At 38.4% G+C, this 17,116-nt stretch overlaps 1 protein-coding gene across 1 annotated transcript in view; it reads right to left on the bottom strand.

Moving 5' to 3' along the window:
- LOC127790011 (probable acyl-activating enzyme 17, peroxisomal) overlaps nucleotides 1-16,815 on the bottom strand; it is a 72,320-nt gene extending 55,505 nt beyond the window's left edge. Inside the window, 4 exon segments of the mRNA XM_052319209.1 lie at nucleotides 1,621-1,825; nucleotides 4,487-4,737; nucleotides 4,857-4,986; nucleotides 16,420-16,815. Of these exon segments, the coding sequence (XP_052175169.1) occupies nucleotides 1,621-1,825; nucleotides 4,487-4,737; nucleotides 4,857-4,986; nucleotides 16,420-16,673 (840 nt within the window). The 5' untranslated portion in view covers nucleotides 16,674-16,815.
- Between the last annotated feature and the right edge of the window lie 301 nt (nucleotides 16,816-17,116).

The raw sequence follows: 17,116 nt of genomic DNA, 5'->3' as shown, positions 1-17,116 counted from the left end.
TAGGAGGACATCAAAGGTCATGCTTTAAAATAGGTTTACCCAAACCCTCAAGAAGGAAGCCAGGAACTAGTTTCATACATTAAAGCCTAGAAGCATTTGAAGCTTCTAGGAGTTAGCTAGCTAGTTCAGAGCCAAATTTGGTAGTAACTGAAGATTGAAGAAGTATGCTTAGCCTACTTCAAATGCTAGCCTACTTAGGATCAAGTAGAGAAAGGATGAAACTCTCTAGCAATATATTGCCAAGTTCAAGGAGAAGTAGCTAAGGTAGATAAGTTGGATAAAGCAATGGTTATTGCAACCATGACAAAAGGTCTTAAAGACATGAGATTCAGTGTTTCTCTCTCAAAGACATCTTTGAAAACCCTTGTGGAACTATACAATCGAGCATAGATGTATATAAACGTCAAGCAGCTGCTATTGACAAAGAAAAAGGAAAAATCTTGGGAAGAAAGGAAAAGGCCAAGGGATATGGAGCAGCTTAAGGAAATTATTAGTGCAGGAAAGAGATAAGATCACATGGAGACTCTTTACCCTAGAGAAACCAACTCGGTGGGATGCACTTCATTGAAAAACTGAGTGCAATCATACCTTCCTTTTTTTTGTGAGACTGGGAGGGATTCAAGCTCTTGCACAAAGATGCAATTGTCTGGCCTGCAGTCATCTCCAATTTCAAGGTGCACAGAATCCTTGTGGATACCGGCAGTTCAACTAACTTCATGTTTTCTGGAGGGTTTGAAAGAAAACTTGGAACAAAGTCACTTGCAGGAAACCAATCCATAACTCAAAGCTAGCATTGCCTTGGTAAAAGGGCTTCTGCACCTTCCCAAAAAAGACAAGCACTCCTAGTGAATTTCAAATGGATAAACCTAGCAATTCTATCTTTTAAAAAATTATACCATTAAAATATCCAATCCATGTCATTAATCCACTAGGTAAAAACCTAGGGATCTAGGTGACCATCAAAATTGGGACTTCTAACTTAACATGCTTCATAGTTGCTTTATCATGATGTGTTGCAGAATTAGCATAACCCACACCTCCTAATGTGACTCTTATGCCTTTTGTAATCCCTATGAGATTCTATCACCTCTCCTATCAAGGTGAGCCCTATTCCTGTCAAGGTGAACCCTATTTCAAAACGTGCCCCAATCATAGGCTTTGGATGAGTGAATGTTTTTCTCTAAAAAGGCCTCAATCTTAACAATTAAGGTTATTAGTTAATTTGTTAACCATAAAATATATATTTGATGGTTAACAAATTAAAGAAGAATTACTAATTTATGGTTGTAAAAAGAAAAGATATTAATCCTAATTTATTTTGAAAACAAATTATGCTACCAAATATATTTGAAAACAAAATAAAAAAGAAACCTAATCCTAATTTGCTTTGAGTTGTTCTTCTTTTCCATCTTCCAAAATACTCCTTCCTTCTTTGATCCCTATTTCTCTTCCAGTATAATACTAGTATAATAATATAAGGATCTGTGATAATCTCAAACAGCTTTTCTCACTCACATCAGAAAACACGGATATATTAACTCATAAACACTACTGGCAATTTGTTAAGTTAATCTTTCATGTTACTGAAGGGGGAACGAATGGACTACGGCAGTTATTAACCTGGGTAAAGATTGCTTTTGCCTTTGATATTCTTAGCCTGGTTGCAATCTCACTTGGAGCAAAACTATCAGCAATGGATACAACCACATAGCCAGCCAGAACAATAGCCAGGTAGATCACCACAGATATCACATCCATAGGCATATCTACTGCAATTGCAGATCCTTTGTCCAATCCAAGTGTCTCAAGGGCATGGGCGACTAACCTGCAAACAGATTTCAACATGTTCACGTTCCAAAATATTTACAGCTGGACAATTGTCTTCCAGAAAAGAAAAGAACACATGAAGAGAAATAAATGCTTAACACAATTATTCAAAAGGATTTAAGGTGCAATTGTGTATGCCACATAGCAAGCATGGCATGTTACAAGAAGTAACCTATCGTACAATGCAGTCTACGATTTCAATCTTTTTGGCACACTAAAGACAACTATCTCAGAAGTCTTAACCTCTCAGTATACAACTCAAAGCCTTATTAACTTAATGTTTTCAAGGAATAGACTTATACTAGGCCAAGAAAATAAACAAATAAAAGAAAAAGGAATACACTCTTACATGGTGTACCAAATTAAAGATCCATTAATTATCTTGTGAGTATCTAAGTGCTCCAAAGAAGCCAACAATCTAGAATCAAGCGAGAAGAAACCACTTTGACTACCCTATCACAAAATACTAACACTAAAATTGTTGATATTGCACACATGCTCCTCACAATCAATTAGATAAAAGTAGAGTGAGTATAATAGGGTTTATCAACATAACACCAATTTTTGGTCTTTTCAGTTCCACAAGTCCATGCAAAACTTGCCATCCTGTTAATTAATTTTCTAACAGCCGGGGACTAGAAACAGTGGACAGGAAATCTGATGGAATTTCCAACATAGTTACCTGAATGTGTCAGCATTGATGTATGATTCCATAAATTGACATCACCACTTCTATTTTTGGCTTCTTTAAAGGAACCAGAATAGATGTTCATTCTCAAACAATACACATGTTTCAGGCTAGTCAAAGCCCCATCAGCATGTATGTCAAGTCCAGAATGCTATTAGTTAAGATATGATTTGTGTATAGTATCTCTCTACAATATAGTAACCATATATCTGTTAAGATCTGATTTGTATATAGTATCTCTACAATATAGTAACCATATACCGTTCAAGGGTGATATGAAATACATTGTTCTATGTAGGATATATTATTTCCTTTTTTAATAGTCTATGTTCGAGCATATAAAGGTTGTACATACCATTCAAGGGTGATAAGAAATACATTGTTCTATTACACTGTTAAAGCACATGCATCTAGTGTAGGAAGCTTAAGATGGTACTGGTTTAGTTCTTTCATAAGGTTTATCCCAAGCAACTACCTGATCACTGCAAAACAAAGAATTATATGTATGTCCATCCCACTGAAAAAATGCAAGTGATGGTTCCAAGCCACTCCAGATGAAAAAGAAGAAATTATGTGATTGTGCTGTAGAGGCAAACTCTTGTAAAACTTTGACAGCCTTAAGATTAAAAATGTAAGATGAGGCAAAGAACGGTGTAAGCTTTAACCATTAATCATCAGGACCAAAGGTAATAGTGAACTTCCTCACAGTTATATATGAATATTTCATATTTGAACTCCTCCAAATAACTAATTTTGTTAGAAATCCTCCTTGAGAAAGTGAATAGTCTCCTACACATACAAATTAGGTGCATTATCCCAGCCCCCCCTCCCCCCTCCTCCCACCATCAATTCAGTTTTAGCAAAACAAGTCATGTCTACATTTCCTCTATTAGTGTTGTGCCGTAGAGCCATAGAGGAGTCTATGTAAAAAACTAGTTTATTTATGTAATTCCAATTCTAATATAGCATTCTTTATCAATGAACCTTCTTTAATATACATTTTGTTGGAAAATTAAAAATCCTGATTATTTGTCTCGTGGCCAAGAACTAAGTGATAAGGTTGTTAGGAATTTACAAGATTACTGAATGAAGTGATAAGGTTGTTTGGAGATAAGAGAGGCTTACAAAAATTAAAGTGATAAGGTTCTAAGATTAAAGGGATGAGGCAGTTTACAAGAGATAATTCCAGCAAATTTAAAGTTCAGTGATGAACTTTATCTTCTAAGCCTAATTTAAATTTGTTCCTGTTTTTTAGGAGATATTGTAGAAGATTTCTTGTAAATATATTCAATACTTGAATACAATGAAAAGTCATGTAAGCTTTCCCTATTACTAGACTAAGTTTTCCCTATTACTCGAGTAAACTTTCCAATTACTTGAGTAAGCTTTCCCAACTATTCAGCTTATTTCATTCTTGTTCATGGTAATGCACAAGGATTATAAACTTGTATCCTACTCTAGTGAAAGGAAATGACATATTCTAAAGATAAATACAAAACACCTAATGATATATGCATGATATATAGTTGCCTAATGTAAAGATCATATCTTAACAGTTCTGAAAAACAACATTGCTTGAAAGCCATGCAATATATAAAATAATACATTGTCGCAGCAAAGGCCTTATACCAGTTTTGAGAATAAACCACAGAAGGGAACCAACAATGAGCAAATAGTGTAGATATCATGATGATTCTCCTATGAGATCAATGCAGGTGTGAAACAACTATTCATTATTTTTGTCATTTTTTTGACGAAATATGAATTATTTGCTTATCAAAATATATGATAGAAACCACAAGCAAAAATAAAAAAAATATAAGATAGAACCAACAGCATAAAGTAATAGAGATGGTAAACATGCCAGAATATATAAACACTGAAAAAATCATCCTTAAAGAGCAATTGAATGTCAGTTTGAAAATTAACACACATCAACTCCAAAACACATTAAAATGGAAAGAATCATACCAAACCTCTGTGCGCAGTTCCTTGAGAGTCGTCTTCTTTATAGGTGTTTCATTATCTCCTTCATCGCGGCATATCACCATTGTATCTTCAAGAGTTCTCTTCCCATTCAGACTCAAGCAATTCTTTGCCAGATTCAGATGTGCTCCAGGTAGCCATTGACCTCCTGGGTGTGATGGATTTTCATGTAAAATGCATTCAGGAGGCACTGAAAATGATGCATTCATTTCATCCAATATAGATTTCCAATAAGCCTAACAGGAGAGACAAAAAAGCAGCACACATTTTAATGACCCGTGGTTCATATAGGTTGTAGGAATAAAACTCAAGAGCTCAATAAATAAACCAAGATTTAAAGAACTCTGAAATAAACCTCAGGGTTTGACACTGAAAATTTCTGAAATTCAGAGAAGCTTGATATAGGGTCTGTATATCTTGAATTCAGGAACTCTTTCCCATGCTTCTCCAACAGCTGGCCAACATTGGTGAAGGCTGCTGTTTCCCTTACAGATGCAACAAGAAAGAACCAAACAGTTGTCAGCACAAAAACATATAAATTCTAAATGCAAACACTAGTATCAGGAAAATAAAAAGCATAAATTCTCTCCTTTTTTGAATTTTTGAATTTGGATATCTTACTGTCCTTTGCTTGAACAATTCTATTGCATGTTCCTTAGTTGACACCTTAACCTATCAGAATATACAAAATGAGATTTTGTACCCAGAAACAAATTGTAACTATTTCAATATCAATCTCTTATAAAGCCATTCAATTCCAGCTAATACAAATGCTCATGAAATTCTATGTTCTCTTGAATATGAATCCAATAGCCTAGTTCCCCAAAAATTGGTTATAGATTACATTCCCACAACTGCATTAACATTGATCTATAATGGGATTCAATTCCATCCAACACAAGTGTGCATGCCATACTGTTTTGTTTCCAGTTTGAGTTCCATCAAATCAACTTATTCCATCCAGTAAAAGGGGAAAAACAAAAAAGGCAAAACAAAAAGTTCTGTGCAGGTTGCCTACCACCAACGAATTCTAACTCTATATTGTCCTGATCTTATAATGTGATTCAGTTCCAGCAGACAAATGCACTTGCAACACTGATTTCCAGCTTACATTACATAAATGCTCTTACAGCACTATGATTTATAAATTCATGTATTAATCACTTCTCCTACTATCAAATACAACTTAGTCATTCAATAATTATGTCCTTTTTCAGCTTAAATTAAACCAATGTTGTAGGAAATGGGGACAAAGGATTCATACTTTATGGGATCCCACAAATTGAGGGATCATGTATCCATGTTTTATGGGTTTGCTTTTCTATCTTTTAGTTTGATGGGAGGAGTCTGGGTTAATTTGTATATAAGATGTTGTAGGTTGATTAGATTAGTGTGTGTGAAGATATCATTATTGTTTCACTTGTACGATTATATGGTAATAGAGCCACCCACGGCCGCCGTCAATCTACCACCATTCTAGCAAACGAATTTGTCATTGCCGTCAAGCACCAAAAGCAGAGAAGACAAAGGGTCTCCCGTCCGTCGTTTCCCGAAGCTGCGTGCATCTCCAATTTCCGTCAATCCTCCGCGACCGTCTCCTCGCCAAGCACCGCGGTCTTCCATCGTGGTTACAGGCCTTCCATAGCCGACGCTCACCACCATCGCTTGGTCTCCTGCCGCAGTTGTGCTCGCCATCATTCTGTTGGGGCTTCAAGGCGAGATCTGCCAGTCGCACCACCACCACCAACACCTTCAAACCCTATTATTCCTCACGCAGAGGTGCAACCTGGTCTCGCCATGATCGATCAACACCCAGGTCCACTCGAGCCTGACTCGAACCAACTCAGCCAGCACTGCTGCCCTTCCCTTGATTGCCACTATGTGCAGCACCGTCCACCCTGTCGAGTTAAGCACCAGACTCACCACCATCACTGTCGCCGGCCTCAAATCAGCCACCCCCTCGGAGCCCAACCGCCGTTAAGCCTCCACACGCCGCCCATTGAATCAGTGCACTGAGATTGTTTTTGCTCCGATCTCTCTCTCCGGTGCCATAATCGCAACATTGTTACCACCGTTGGACTCGTCTTTCTCAGCCCATATAGATCTTGATTGTTTCGTCGCTATATGTCGTCGTCGGCCACCGCCGCCATCCACTACTCATCGCCGTCCAACTTGGTCGGTTCTCCAATGAACTTCTACTGCTGCTCCCTACTCTTTTTATCCTATTCCTCTTCTTCAATCTTTCATGGTAGCCTATCAGACCTCAACCTCAGATTTGATTTTCACAGTCTCAGATCTGGTGTGTAGCGTCCTTCTGATTTCATACTGGGAGCCACCATTACCAATAAAATGACCAACTCCAATACATCCACAACAAAATCGACCAGCATTTCGACTATCTCCAGCCCCCAATTATCCTTAGTTCTCGGTCATTCTGAAAATCCCACAATACAAATCACCTCTCATAAATTGAACGAGAGTAATTTTAGAGAGTGGTATCAATCAGTATTGCTTGTGATCAAGGGAAGAGGAAAAATAGGATATTTGACAGGAGCAACGGTAGCACCTCCATCAAATTTTGTCACCTATAGTGTATGGGAAGCAAAAAACTCAATTGTGATGGCATGGTTGATAAACTCTATGGAGAAAAGGATTGGGTGTTTGTACCCATTCTACCAAACAGCAAAAGATGTGTGGAATGCAGTACAAGAAATGTACTCAAACCTTGAGGATATATCACAAAGTTTTGAGGTTCGCTCTAAGATTTGAAACACTCGACAAGATACATTATCTGTCACTAAGTATTTTAATACGCTCTTATAATTGTGGCAACAAATTGATCTGTTTCACAATATTGAATGGAAGTGTATTGATGATGGAGTCCTATATAATAAGATGGTAGAAAAAAATCGAATATTTGATTTCTTACAAGGGCTAAATCAAGAATTTGTTGACGTTCGAGGACGTATACTTGGCACGAAGCCTTTACCCAACCTGAAAGAGGTGTTTGCTGAAGTTCGACGAGAAGAAACAAGGAGAAAAGTGATATCCTCTCCAGTACAGAGCTCATTCACTGAAACAGTAGTCCAGGGATCTACTTTAGTAGCAAAACGAAATGAAGGATACAATGCAAAAGGAACTCTTGGAAAGGACAAGTGGATGTGGTGTGAGCATTGTAAAAAGCCCAACCATACCAAAGACATGTGTTGGGATATTCATGGCAAGCCACTAGATTGAAAGCCATGAAGCCAGAGGAAAAAGAATGCTTATATGGCTGAGATAACAACTAATGCAACCTCTTAACCACTCACAGCAGAGCTGATGGAAATTCTTCGAAAACTGATGACTTCCTCATTAGTGACAAATGCCTCTATAACTATCTCATCAACTTCTACTAGCTCTGCAGTGCTTACATCACATAAAGGTATTGTTTCGTTATTGTCATATAAAGACTCACATAATACTTGGATTTCTTCTGACCGTATGACAAGCTCCAATACAGAATTCAGTAACTATCAACCATGTAAGGAAAATGTTGATATTACTGTAGCAGATGGGTCCATGTGCACAACAACAGGGAGAGGAGATATGGAACTTAATGGGTTGAAATTAAATTCAGTTCTTCATGTTCCAAATCTACAGTGCAATCTACTTTCAGTGAGTAAATTAACCAAGGATTTGAACTGTTCAGTAACGTTTTTCCCCTCTTATTGTAAATTTCAAGATTTGTCATCGGAAAGGGCGATTGGGAATGTTGAGGAGCGAAATGGTCTCTATTACTTGTCAGGTGTTGGTTCTCCTTCAAGACCAAAATTACCTATTGTTTTTTCCTTATTCTCTAATTCCAATGTTTTGTTGTGTCGTCATAGATTAGGTTACCCTAGTTTCTCTTATGTAAAGCGCCTATACCCTCATCTATTCGTTAATAAAGATCCTTCATCATTCCAGTGTGATCATTGTACTCTTGTTAAACAAGCATGTGCATTTTATCCACCTCACACGTACAAACCTTCTACTCCATTCCATTTAATTCATAGTGATGTGTGAGGACCATCACGAGTGCTAAATTTAACCTGGGAACGATGGTTTGTTACCTTTATTGATAACCATACCTAGGAATGTTGGGCTTACTTGATGAGAGAAAAATCTAAAATGACTAAAATTTTTAAACAATTCCACAAGCTTGTCACAAATGTTTTCTAGTCATCTATCCATATTCTTCGAACAAATAATGGTAGAGAGTATTTTTCCCATGAACTGAATGAATATCTCCAAGAATATGGGATATTTCATCAAAGTTCATGTGCATATACTTCTCAACAAAATGGAGTTGTTAAGAGAAAAAATCGTCACCTACTGGAAGTTGCTCGATCCATCATGTTTGCTAGTCATGTTCCACACTCTTTTTTGGGATGAAGCCATTCTTGCATCAACATTTCTTATCAATCGTGTTCCCTCCAAAGTCCTTTAATATCAAACACCCTTCAATGCATTGTTATATGTCTTTCCTTCCTCTTGGGTTCATAATTCTCTTGAACCTCGTGTGTTTGGGTGTGTGGTATTTGTTCATAATGTTTAAACCAACTGGGGAAAGTTTGATCCTAAAACTCTCAAATGTGTCTTTCTTGGTTACTCCACCACACAAAAGGGCTATAAGTGCTATCATCCTTTTACGAAACAATTTATGATCTCATATGATGTTTCCTTTGTCGAAGATCAAACCTTCTACCCCCATGTTTCTCTCCAGGGGGAGATTAATTCTCAAGGAGACAAACATTAGAAACCCAATTTCTTCGAGCCTTTTCTTTCAATCTCCTCATCCTTTCCTTCCCAATCCAATTCTGTGTCCAAAAACAGTGGTGATATAGATCAAGGGGGAGAATCTAACACTATAGACCCAAAACCAATTATGGTTTACTCTAGGAGACCACAAACTCCAATGCAAACTCAAGAGTATGAACCGATGGCAGATCCTATTACGACGGATAATCAAGAAGAGGATGAGAAAATTTGAGTCAAGTTGCGAGGAAGAAGAACCTATCAATAGCATTAATCTTCCGATTTCCATAAGGAAGGGGGTAAGATCTTGTATGAGAAATTCTAAGTATCCTATATCGGATTATATTGCACATACTAAGTTATCAGGAAATTTCAAAACCTTCATTGTAAAAATTGATGAGATTCATGTTCCTAGAAATGTTCAAGAGGCACTTTAAGATCCAAATTGGAAGAAAGTTGTGCTAGAAGAGATGAAAGCGTTAAATGATAATGAGACTTGGGAGATGGTGAAGTTACCAAAAGGGAAGAAAACAGTTGGTAGTAAATAAATATTCTCAGTGAAGTATAAACCAGATGGAACTATAGAACGATATAAGTCAAGACTAGTAGCACAAGATTTTACTCAAACCTATGGAATTGATTACGAAGAAACCTTTGCACCAGTTGCCAAGCTTAACTCAATCAGAGTTCTATTATCTATTGCTGCTAATTTAGATTGGAGACTACACCAGTTAGACATCAAGAATGTTTTTTCTCAATGGCACATTAGAAGAGGAAGTATATATGAGAATGCCTCCTAGATTTGAAGGAAAGGGAAATCCAGATAAAGTATGTAAGCTAAAAAATGCCCTTTATGGTTTGAAACAATCACCTCGGACTTGGTTTACATGATTCAGCACTATTATGAAGGATCTTGGATACAGCCAAGGGCAGCTGATCACACCCTGTTTGTGAAGAAGAATAAGTCAGGACAACAAGTAATACTCATTGTATATGTAGATGATATAGTGATCATAGGTGATGATGAAATGGAAATTGGAAATCTCAAAAAGAGACTTCAAGCTGAATTCATGATAAAAGATCTTGGAACTTAGATACTTTCTTGGAATAGAGGTTACAAGAAGTCACAAAGAGATCTTCATTTCACATTCACAAAGAAAGTACACACTTAACTTACTTAAAGAGACAGGAAAACTTGGGTATAAACCTTCTAGTATACCCTTGGAGCGCAATTGGAAGCACAAGGTGTCAGATACTGATCCTCCAGTGAATAAAAAGAGCTATCAGCATTTGGTAGGAAAACTCATCTACCTATCACTCATGAGACCAGACATTGTCTTTAGTGTGAGCGTGGTAAGCCAATTCATGCATGCTCCCACAAAAAGGCACATGGAGGCAACAAACCAGATCCTGAGGTATTTAAAGGGAAGTCCTGGCAAAGGGTTATTGTTTAAAAAGACTGGAGTCAGGGATATTGTTGGTTTTTCAAATGCAGACTGGGCAGGAGCTGTTAATGATAACAAGTTAACAACCGGGTTTTGCACAAAAGTTTGGGGTCATCTAGTGACATGGAGAAGCAAAAAATAGTCCGTGGTTGCTTGAAGCAATGCAGAAGCAGAGTATAGAGCCATAGCTCAAGGAACATGTGAACTCATTTGGATATAGAGATTGATGACAAACTTAAACATGCCAGTAACAGGTCCTATGAAGTTGTTTAGTGACAGCAAATCAGCTATCAGTGTAGTCCATAATCCAATTCAACATGATTGGATAAAACATGTGAGAATTGATAGAGATTTCATCAAGTTAGAGATTAAGAATGGGACTATTGCCATATCCTACATTCCTACCAAGTCTCAAGAAGCCAGTGTTCTAAAAGGCAGCCTAGGCGCCCCTTGGCAGCCATGAATCAGTCCAAATCAACGCCCCTAAGCACCATCGGGCCCAATCAGTGCCTAGCCGCCTGGGTCGTCGCCTAGCCTGGGCCGCCTAACCACCTAGGTCACGCACAACCTGGGCCGATTATCATTCCCCCTCTCTCTCACTCGTCATTACTCTCTCTCGTTGCTTTCTCGTTCATTGTCTCTCATCGGACTTGTTGCCGCCATCGATCTCATCGTTTCTCTCTCTCTCACCGTCGATCAGGTTGTTCTTTCCCTGCCGGTTCTCGCTCTTCTTCCTTCAGTACGTATGGCCATCTTCCTCCTTGCTCCTTGCTACTTGTTGTGCCATCTTTGTCAAGCAACAAGCCATCTTCCTCTTTGTTACTTGCTGCAGCAAGATGGCTTGTTGCTTGCAAGCAGGCAACATTTTTCCTAAGCCCTCGTTGGCCGCCCGACTAGCGCCTAACGCATTTTAGAATACTGTAAGAATCTAATGTTCTAATCAAAGTACTTCACAAATCAAGTTTTAATATCTATATTTGCAAGTTGGGAATGACCGACATTTATTCTACAACTTGAGGCAGAGTGTAGGAAATGGGGACAAAAGATCCATACTTTATGGGATCCCACAAATTGAGGGATCGTGTATCCATGTTTTATGGGTTTGCTTTTCTATCTTTTAGTTTGATGGGAGGAGTGTGGGTTAATTTGTATATAAAATGTTGTAGGTTGATTAGATTAGTGTGTGTGAAGATATCATTATTGTTCCGGTTGTACGATTATAAATGTCACTTAGTTTCATTACATTTTTAAGTGATTGATGATGCCAAGGTTCCACCTCACCTATACGCGTGGACCTACCAGGCACTACATGCAAAAAAAAGGCCACGCAAGCAGCTAGCGGAGCCGTTCCACCTGGTTGCAGGACCCATTGTCCATCACGCTAGGAAATTCAGCCGTGGATAAAGCCCACGATTTGGCGGCACCCACGACACCTGAGAAGGCATCCACGAGGCGCCAGGAAATGAAGCACACACCCGCTCCCCCTCATTATCGCGAATCCAACCACCCATAACTCCATGTCAACAGTCATGGGCATGAAGCAGGCGAGACTACACGTATAAAGGGGCGGGCCAAACCTATAGGTATATCCAGACAAGCTCACTCCCCTACTTTGATACTGTCTCTCTTTGTCTCCCTACTCTTTCCGGTCATCAAAGCTTCCCTTAATTTTCCATCGCTCTATTGACTTAAGCATTAGAAAGAATTTCTAAAGCCCTCTCAAATTTCACTTGAATGGAACTTTCACTTGAGAGCGAGGCTCGGGAGAGACGGAGGGGGAGAGAGATATCGAGTGAAATAGAGAGAAAATGCAGCAATAGTACTATTGGTTTTCCAGTTTTCCAAGCTTAATCCACTACCTTATCTTCCCACTAAGGATTTAGAAACAAATCCACTATTAACCCCCTACTCAAACCGAGTAGATTCTCTAGTCCTCGACTAGGAAATTACAAACCTCCCACTCGAATGGGCCTTCTAGCTTACGCTAAGTAAACTGTGATGAATACAATGAAGCTAAATCTAAGAGTTAAATACTCTTAGTATAAATTCTCTCTACAATAAATATGAGGCTGTTAATGAATGAAACAGTAGATTTCAAAGCCTTTAAATGAAACGCAAGAGAGAAAGTACAAGTTGAAAGCACAAAGACAAAGTGTATGCTCAGTAGTTGATCGTAATAAATGTTATTCAGCAGCCTTCAACTCCTTCAACCACCTATTTATAGATGATGGCAGAAAAATCCAAAAATTGAGCCATTGCGGTAGTTAGGCGAGCATTAAATGCGGCCAAAAACTAGCCGTTATGAATTCTGCGAAAGGCTTAGTCGACAGAAGAAAAATGGTTAGTCGACAGAATTTGGAAAAATAATAAGCTTGGTCGACAGAAGAAAAAGGTTAGTTGACCAAGTCACAAAACACTAGAGCACTTAGTCGACCAAGATAAAAACAAGCATGACACTTAATCGACCAGGGCTGACCTTCTGTTGACCAACTTAAAGAGTTAGTCGACCAAGACATAACAAATGCACTATTAGTCGACCAAGGCTTAAGATTAGTAGACCAAGACAAAAAACAAGCACACTATTAGTTGACCAAGGCTTGATGTTAGTCGACCAAGTCAACCTTTTGAAAAATAAAAACATTATGTTAGTCGACCAAACTTGCAAAGAAACGCTTGAAATCTTGTCGACTTGATTTGCTTTGAGATGGAAACAATAGCATAGCCCAACTTCATTTCTTTTTGCACAACTTCATGAAATTGATTTTTGATCACATAAGATACATTAATTCCAATCATAATTAATCTTATATTATTTGTCATTATATTTGTCATTATCAAAACCTTATGATCACAAGAGCAAGATATCATGAAGAAGAATAAGTCAAGACAACAAGCAATACTCATTGTATATGTAGATGATATGGTGATCATAGATGATGATGAAATGGAAATTGGAAATCTCAAAAAGAGACTTCTAACTGAATTCATGATAAAAGATCCTGGAGAACTTAGATACTTTCTTGGAATAGAGGTTACAAGAAGTCACAAAGAGATCTTCATTTCACAAAGAAAGTACACACTTGACTTACTTAAAAAGACAGGAAAACTTGGGTGTAAACCTTCTAGTATGCCCTTGGAGCGCAATTGGAAGCACAAGGTGTCAGATACTGATCCTCCAGTGAATAGAAAGAGCTATCAGCATTTGGTAGGAAAACTCATCTACCTATCACTCATAAGACCAGACATTGCCTTTAGTGTGAGTGTGGTAAGCCAGTTCATGCATGCTCCCACAAAAAGGCACATGGAGGCAACAAACTAGATCCTGAGGTATTTAAAAGGAAGTCCTGGAAAAAAGTTATTGTTTAAAAAGACTGAAGTCAGGGATATTGTTGGTTTTTCAGATGCAAATCGTGCAGGAGCTATTGATGATAACAAGTCAACAACCGGGTATTGCACAAAAGTTTGGGATAATTTAATGACATGGAGAAGCAAAAAATAGTCCGTGGTTGCTTGAAGCAATGCAGAAGCAGAGTATAGAGCAATAGCTCAAGGAATATGTGAACTCATTTGGATACAGAGGTTGATGATAGACTTAAACATGCCAGTAACAGGTCTTATGAAGTTGTTTAGTGACAGTAAATCAGCTATCAGTGTAGTCCATAATCCAATTCAACATGATCGAATAAAACATGTGAGAATTGACAGAGATTTCATCAAGTCACAGATTAAGAATTGGACTATTGTCATGTCCTACATTCCTACCAAGTCCCAAGAAGCCAGTGTCCTAAAAGGCAGCCTAGGCGACCCTTGGCAGCCGCAAATCAGTCCAAATCGACACCCCTAGGCACCGTCAGGCCCGATCGGCGCCTAACCGCCTGGGTCGTCGCTTGGCCCGAGCCGCCTAACCACCTAGGTTGCACATGACCTGAGCCAATTATCATTCCCTCTCTTTCTCACTCGTCGTTACTCTCTCTTGTCGCTTTCCCGTTCACTATCTCTCGTCGGACTTGTTGCCGCCACCGATCTCATCGTTTCTCTCTCTCTCGCCACCGATCGGGGCGTTGTTTCCTTGCTAGTTCTCACTCTTCTTCCTTCAATACGTATGGTCATCTTCCTCCTTGCTCCTTGCTACTTGCTGCACCATCTTCGTCAAGCAACAAGCCATCTTCCTCTTTGTTGCTTGTTGCAACAAGATGGCTTGCTGCTTGCAAGCAGGCAACATTTTTCCTAGGCCCCCGTCGGCCGCCCGACCAGAGCCTAGCGTATTTTAGAATACTGCAAAAATCTGATGTTTTAATCAAAGTACTTCAGAAATTAAGTTTCAATATCTGTATTTGCAAGTTGGGAATAACCAATATCTATTCTACAATTTGAGGGACAGTGTAGTAAATGGGGACAAAGAATTCATACTTTATGGGATTCCACAAATGGAGGGATCATGTATCCATGTTTTATGAGTTTGCTTTTCTATCTTTTAGTTTGATGGGAGGAGTGTGGGTTAATTTGTATATAAAATGTTGTAGATTGATTAGATTAGTGTGTGTGAAGATATCATTATTGTTTCGATTGTACGATTATAAATGTCACTTAGTTTCATTACATTTTTAAGTGATTGATGATGCCAAGGTTCCACCTCACCTATACGCGTGGACCTACCGGGCACTACATGCAAAAAAAAGGCCACGCAAGCAGCCAGCGGAGCCGTTCCACCTGGTTGCAGGACCCATTGTCCATCACGCTAGGAAATTCAGCCGCGGATAAAGCCCACGATTTGGCGGCACCCACGACACCTGAGAAGGCATCCACGAGGCGCCAGGAAATGAAGCACACACCCGCTCCCCCTCAATATCGCGAATCCAACCACCCATAACTCTATGTCAACAGTCATGGGCATGAAGCAGGCGAGACTACACGTATAAAGGGGCGGGCCAAACCTATAGGTATATCCAGACAAGCTCACTCCCCTACTTTGATACTGTCTCTCTTTGTCTCCCTGCTCTTTCCGGTCATCAAAGCTTCCCTTAATTTTCCATCGCTCTATTGACTTAAGCATTAGAAAGAATTTCTAAAGCCCTCTCAAATTTCACTTGAATGGAATTTTCACTTGAGAGCGAGGCTCGGGAGAGAAAATGCAGCAATAGTAATATTGGTTTTCCAGTTTGGTTTAATACAAAAAATAATAAAAGCAAAACTAGGAGAAAATTTGATTTTCCGAAGGAATACTTTGACGAATAGAGAAGCCGAATGAGTTGTGGAGGGCGCGAAATGACCTTTTTGTCCATGCATGAACATTTGAGTCAACTCACTAGGCAAAAAATCTATCATTATTCTTTTCAAATTAAAAAAGAAAAACAACAAAAAAATAGAGAAGCAAAAGGAAGAGTTTAGTTGTAGAAAATGATTTTGAGTTTTTTTTTATTTTTAAATTTTTATAAAATTTTAATTTCAATTTTTCATAAAAAGTTTGAAAAATAAATTTAAATATTAGAAATACAAAAAAAAATTAATCTAGAAATTGAATTATATTTAATTTTTTATTTTAATAAAGATTATATCATTATATATATATATTTTAATAAACCCTACTCCCCAAATCTTAAAAAAATAAAAAACAAAGAGCACAAACTGGAGTTCCCCAACTACCAGAGGCGGCCGGCACAAGCAACACAAAGAGGACCGAGACAGATTTCTTACGGGTCGGGTAACCAGGCGGGGGGATCGGGGCCGAAGTCCTTGTAGCAGCCATAAAACATCATCTGATGAAGAGCGAAGGGAAGTTCCGGCGTCAGAAGCTCCTTGGAGATGCGATTCCAAGTGGCCGGAGTGGCCGCCCCGTAATTCCGGACGATTTCGGAGAGATTTTCGTAAAACCTCTCTGCAACATCTGACGCTACCCCTAGAGCTTCGATATCGGAGGAGGTGACCGAATCCAGAGCCTTGTACGCCATTTTCGCTTTTTCTTCTTCTTCTTCTTCCGCAATCAATCAGCTCGATTAGAGTCCGGCCATATGAAGATTTGATTTGTATATCGGGTTTGAAGACCAGAGGGAGTAGTAGTTGCAATTGAGTTTGGTGAAATCCACGCTTCATCTTCACGTGATCGGAGATATAATATAATATAATATAGTCCAATCTATGTAATCTATATTTATTTCACAACTTTGATTAATAATTATATTTTACTAATTCAGTAATTTGTAGTGAAAAACGCAAAATATAAATTAAAATTTTATATTTGTAAAAAAAGAAAATTATTTCACGGCCCAATCTGATATCAGCTAATCCTTTATGCGTTAATTTAATTATTATTAGTAAATAAGAAAAAAAAATTACAATGTTGTATAAAAAACAACTAAAGAATTAAAAAAAAAAATAGTTTTGAGTGTGTGCT

The sequence above is a fragment of the Diospyros lotus genome, chromosome 14 (genome assembly GCF_014633365.1).
Source record: "Diospyros lotus cultivar Yz01 chromosome 14, ASM1463336v1, whole genome shotgun sequence".
Lineage (NCBI taxonomy): Eukaryota > Viridiplantae > Streptophyta > Magnoliopsida > Ericales > Ebenaceae > Diospyros > Diospyros lotus.
Note: the sequence above shows the minus strand (reverse complement) of the source record. Positions and strands in the feature narration are given on the sequence as shown.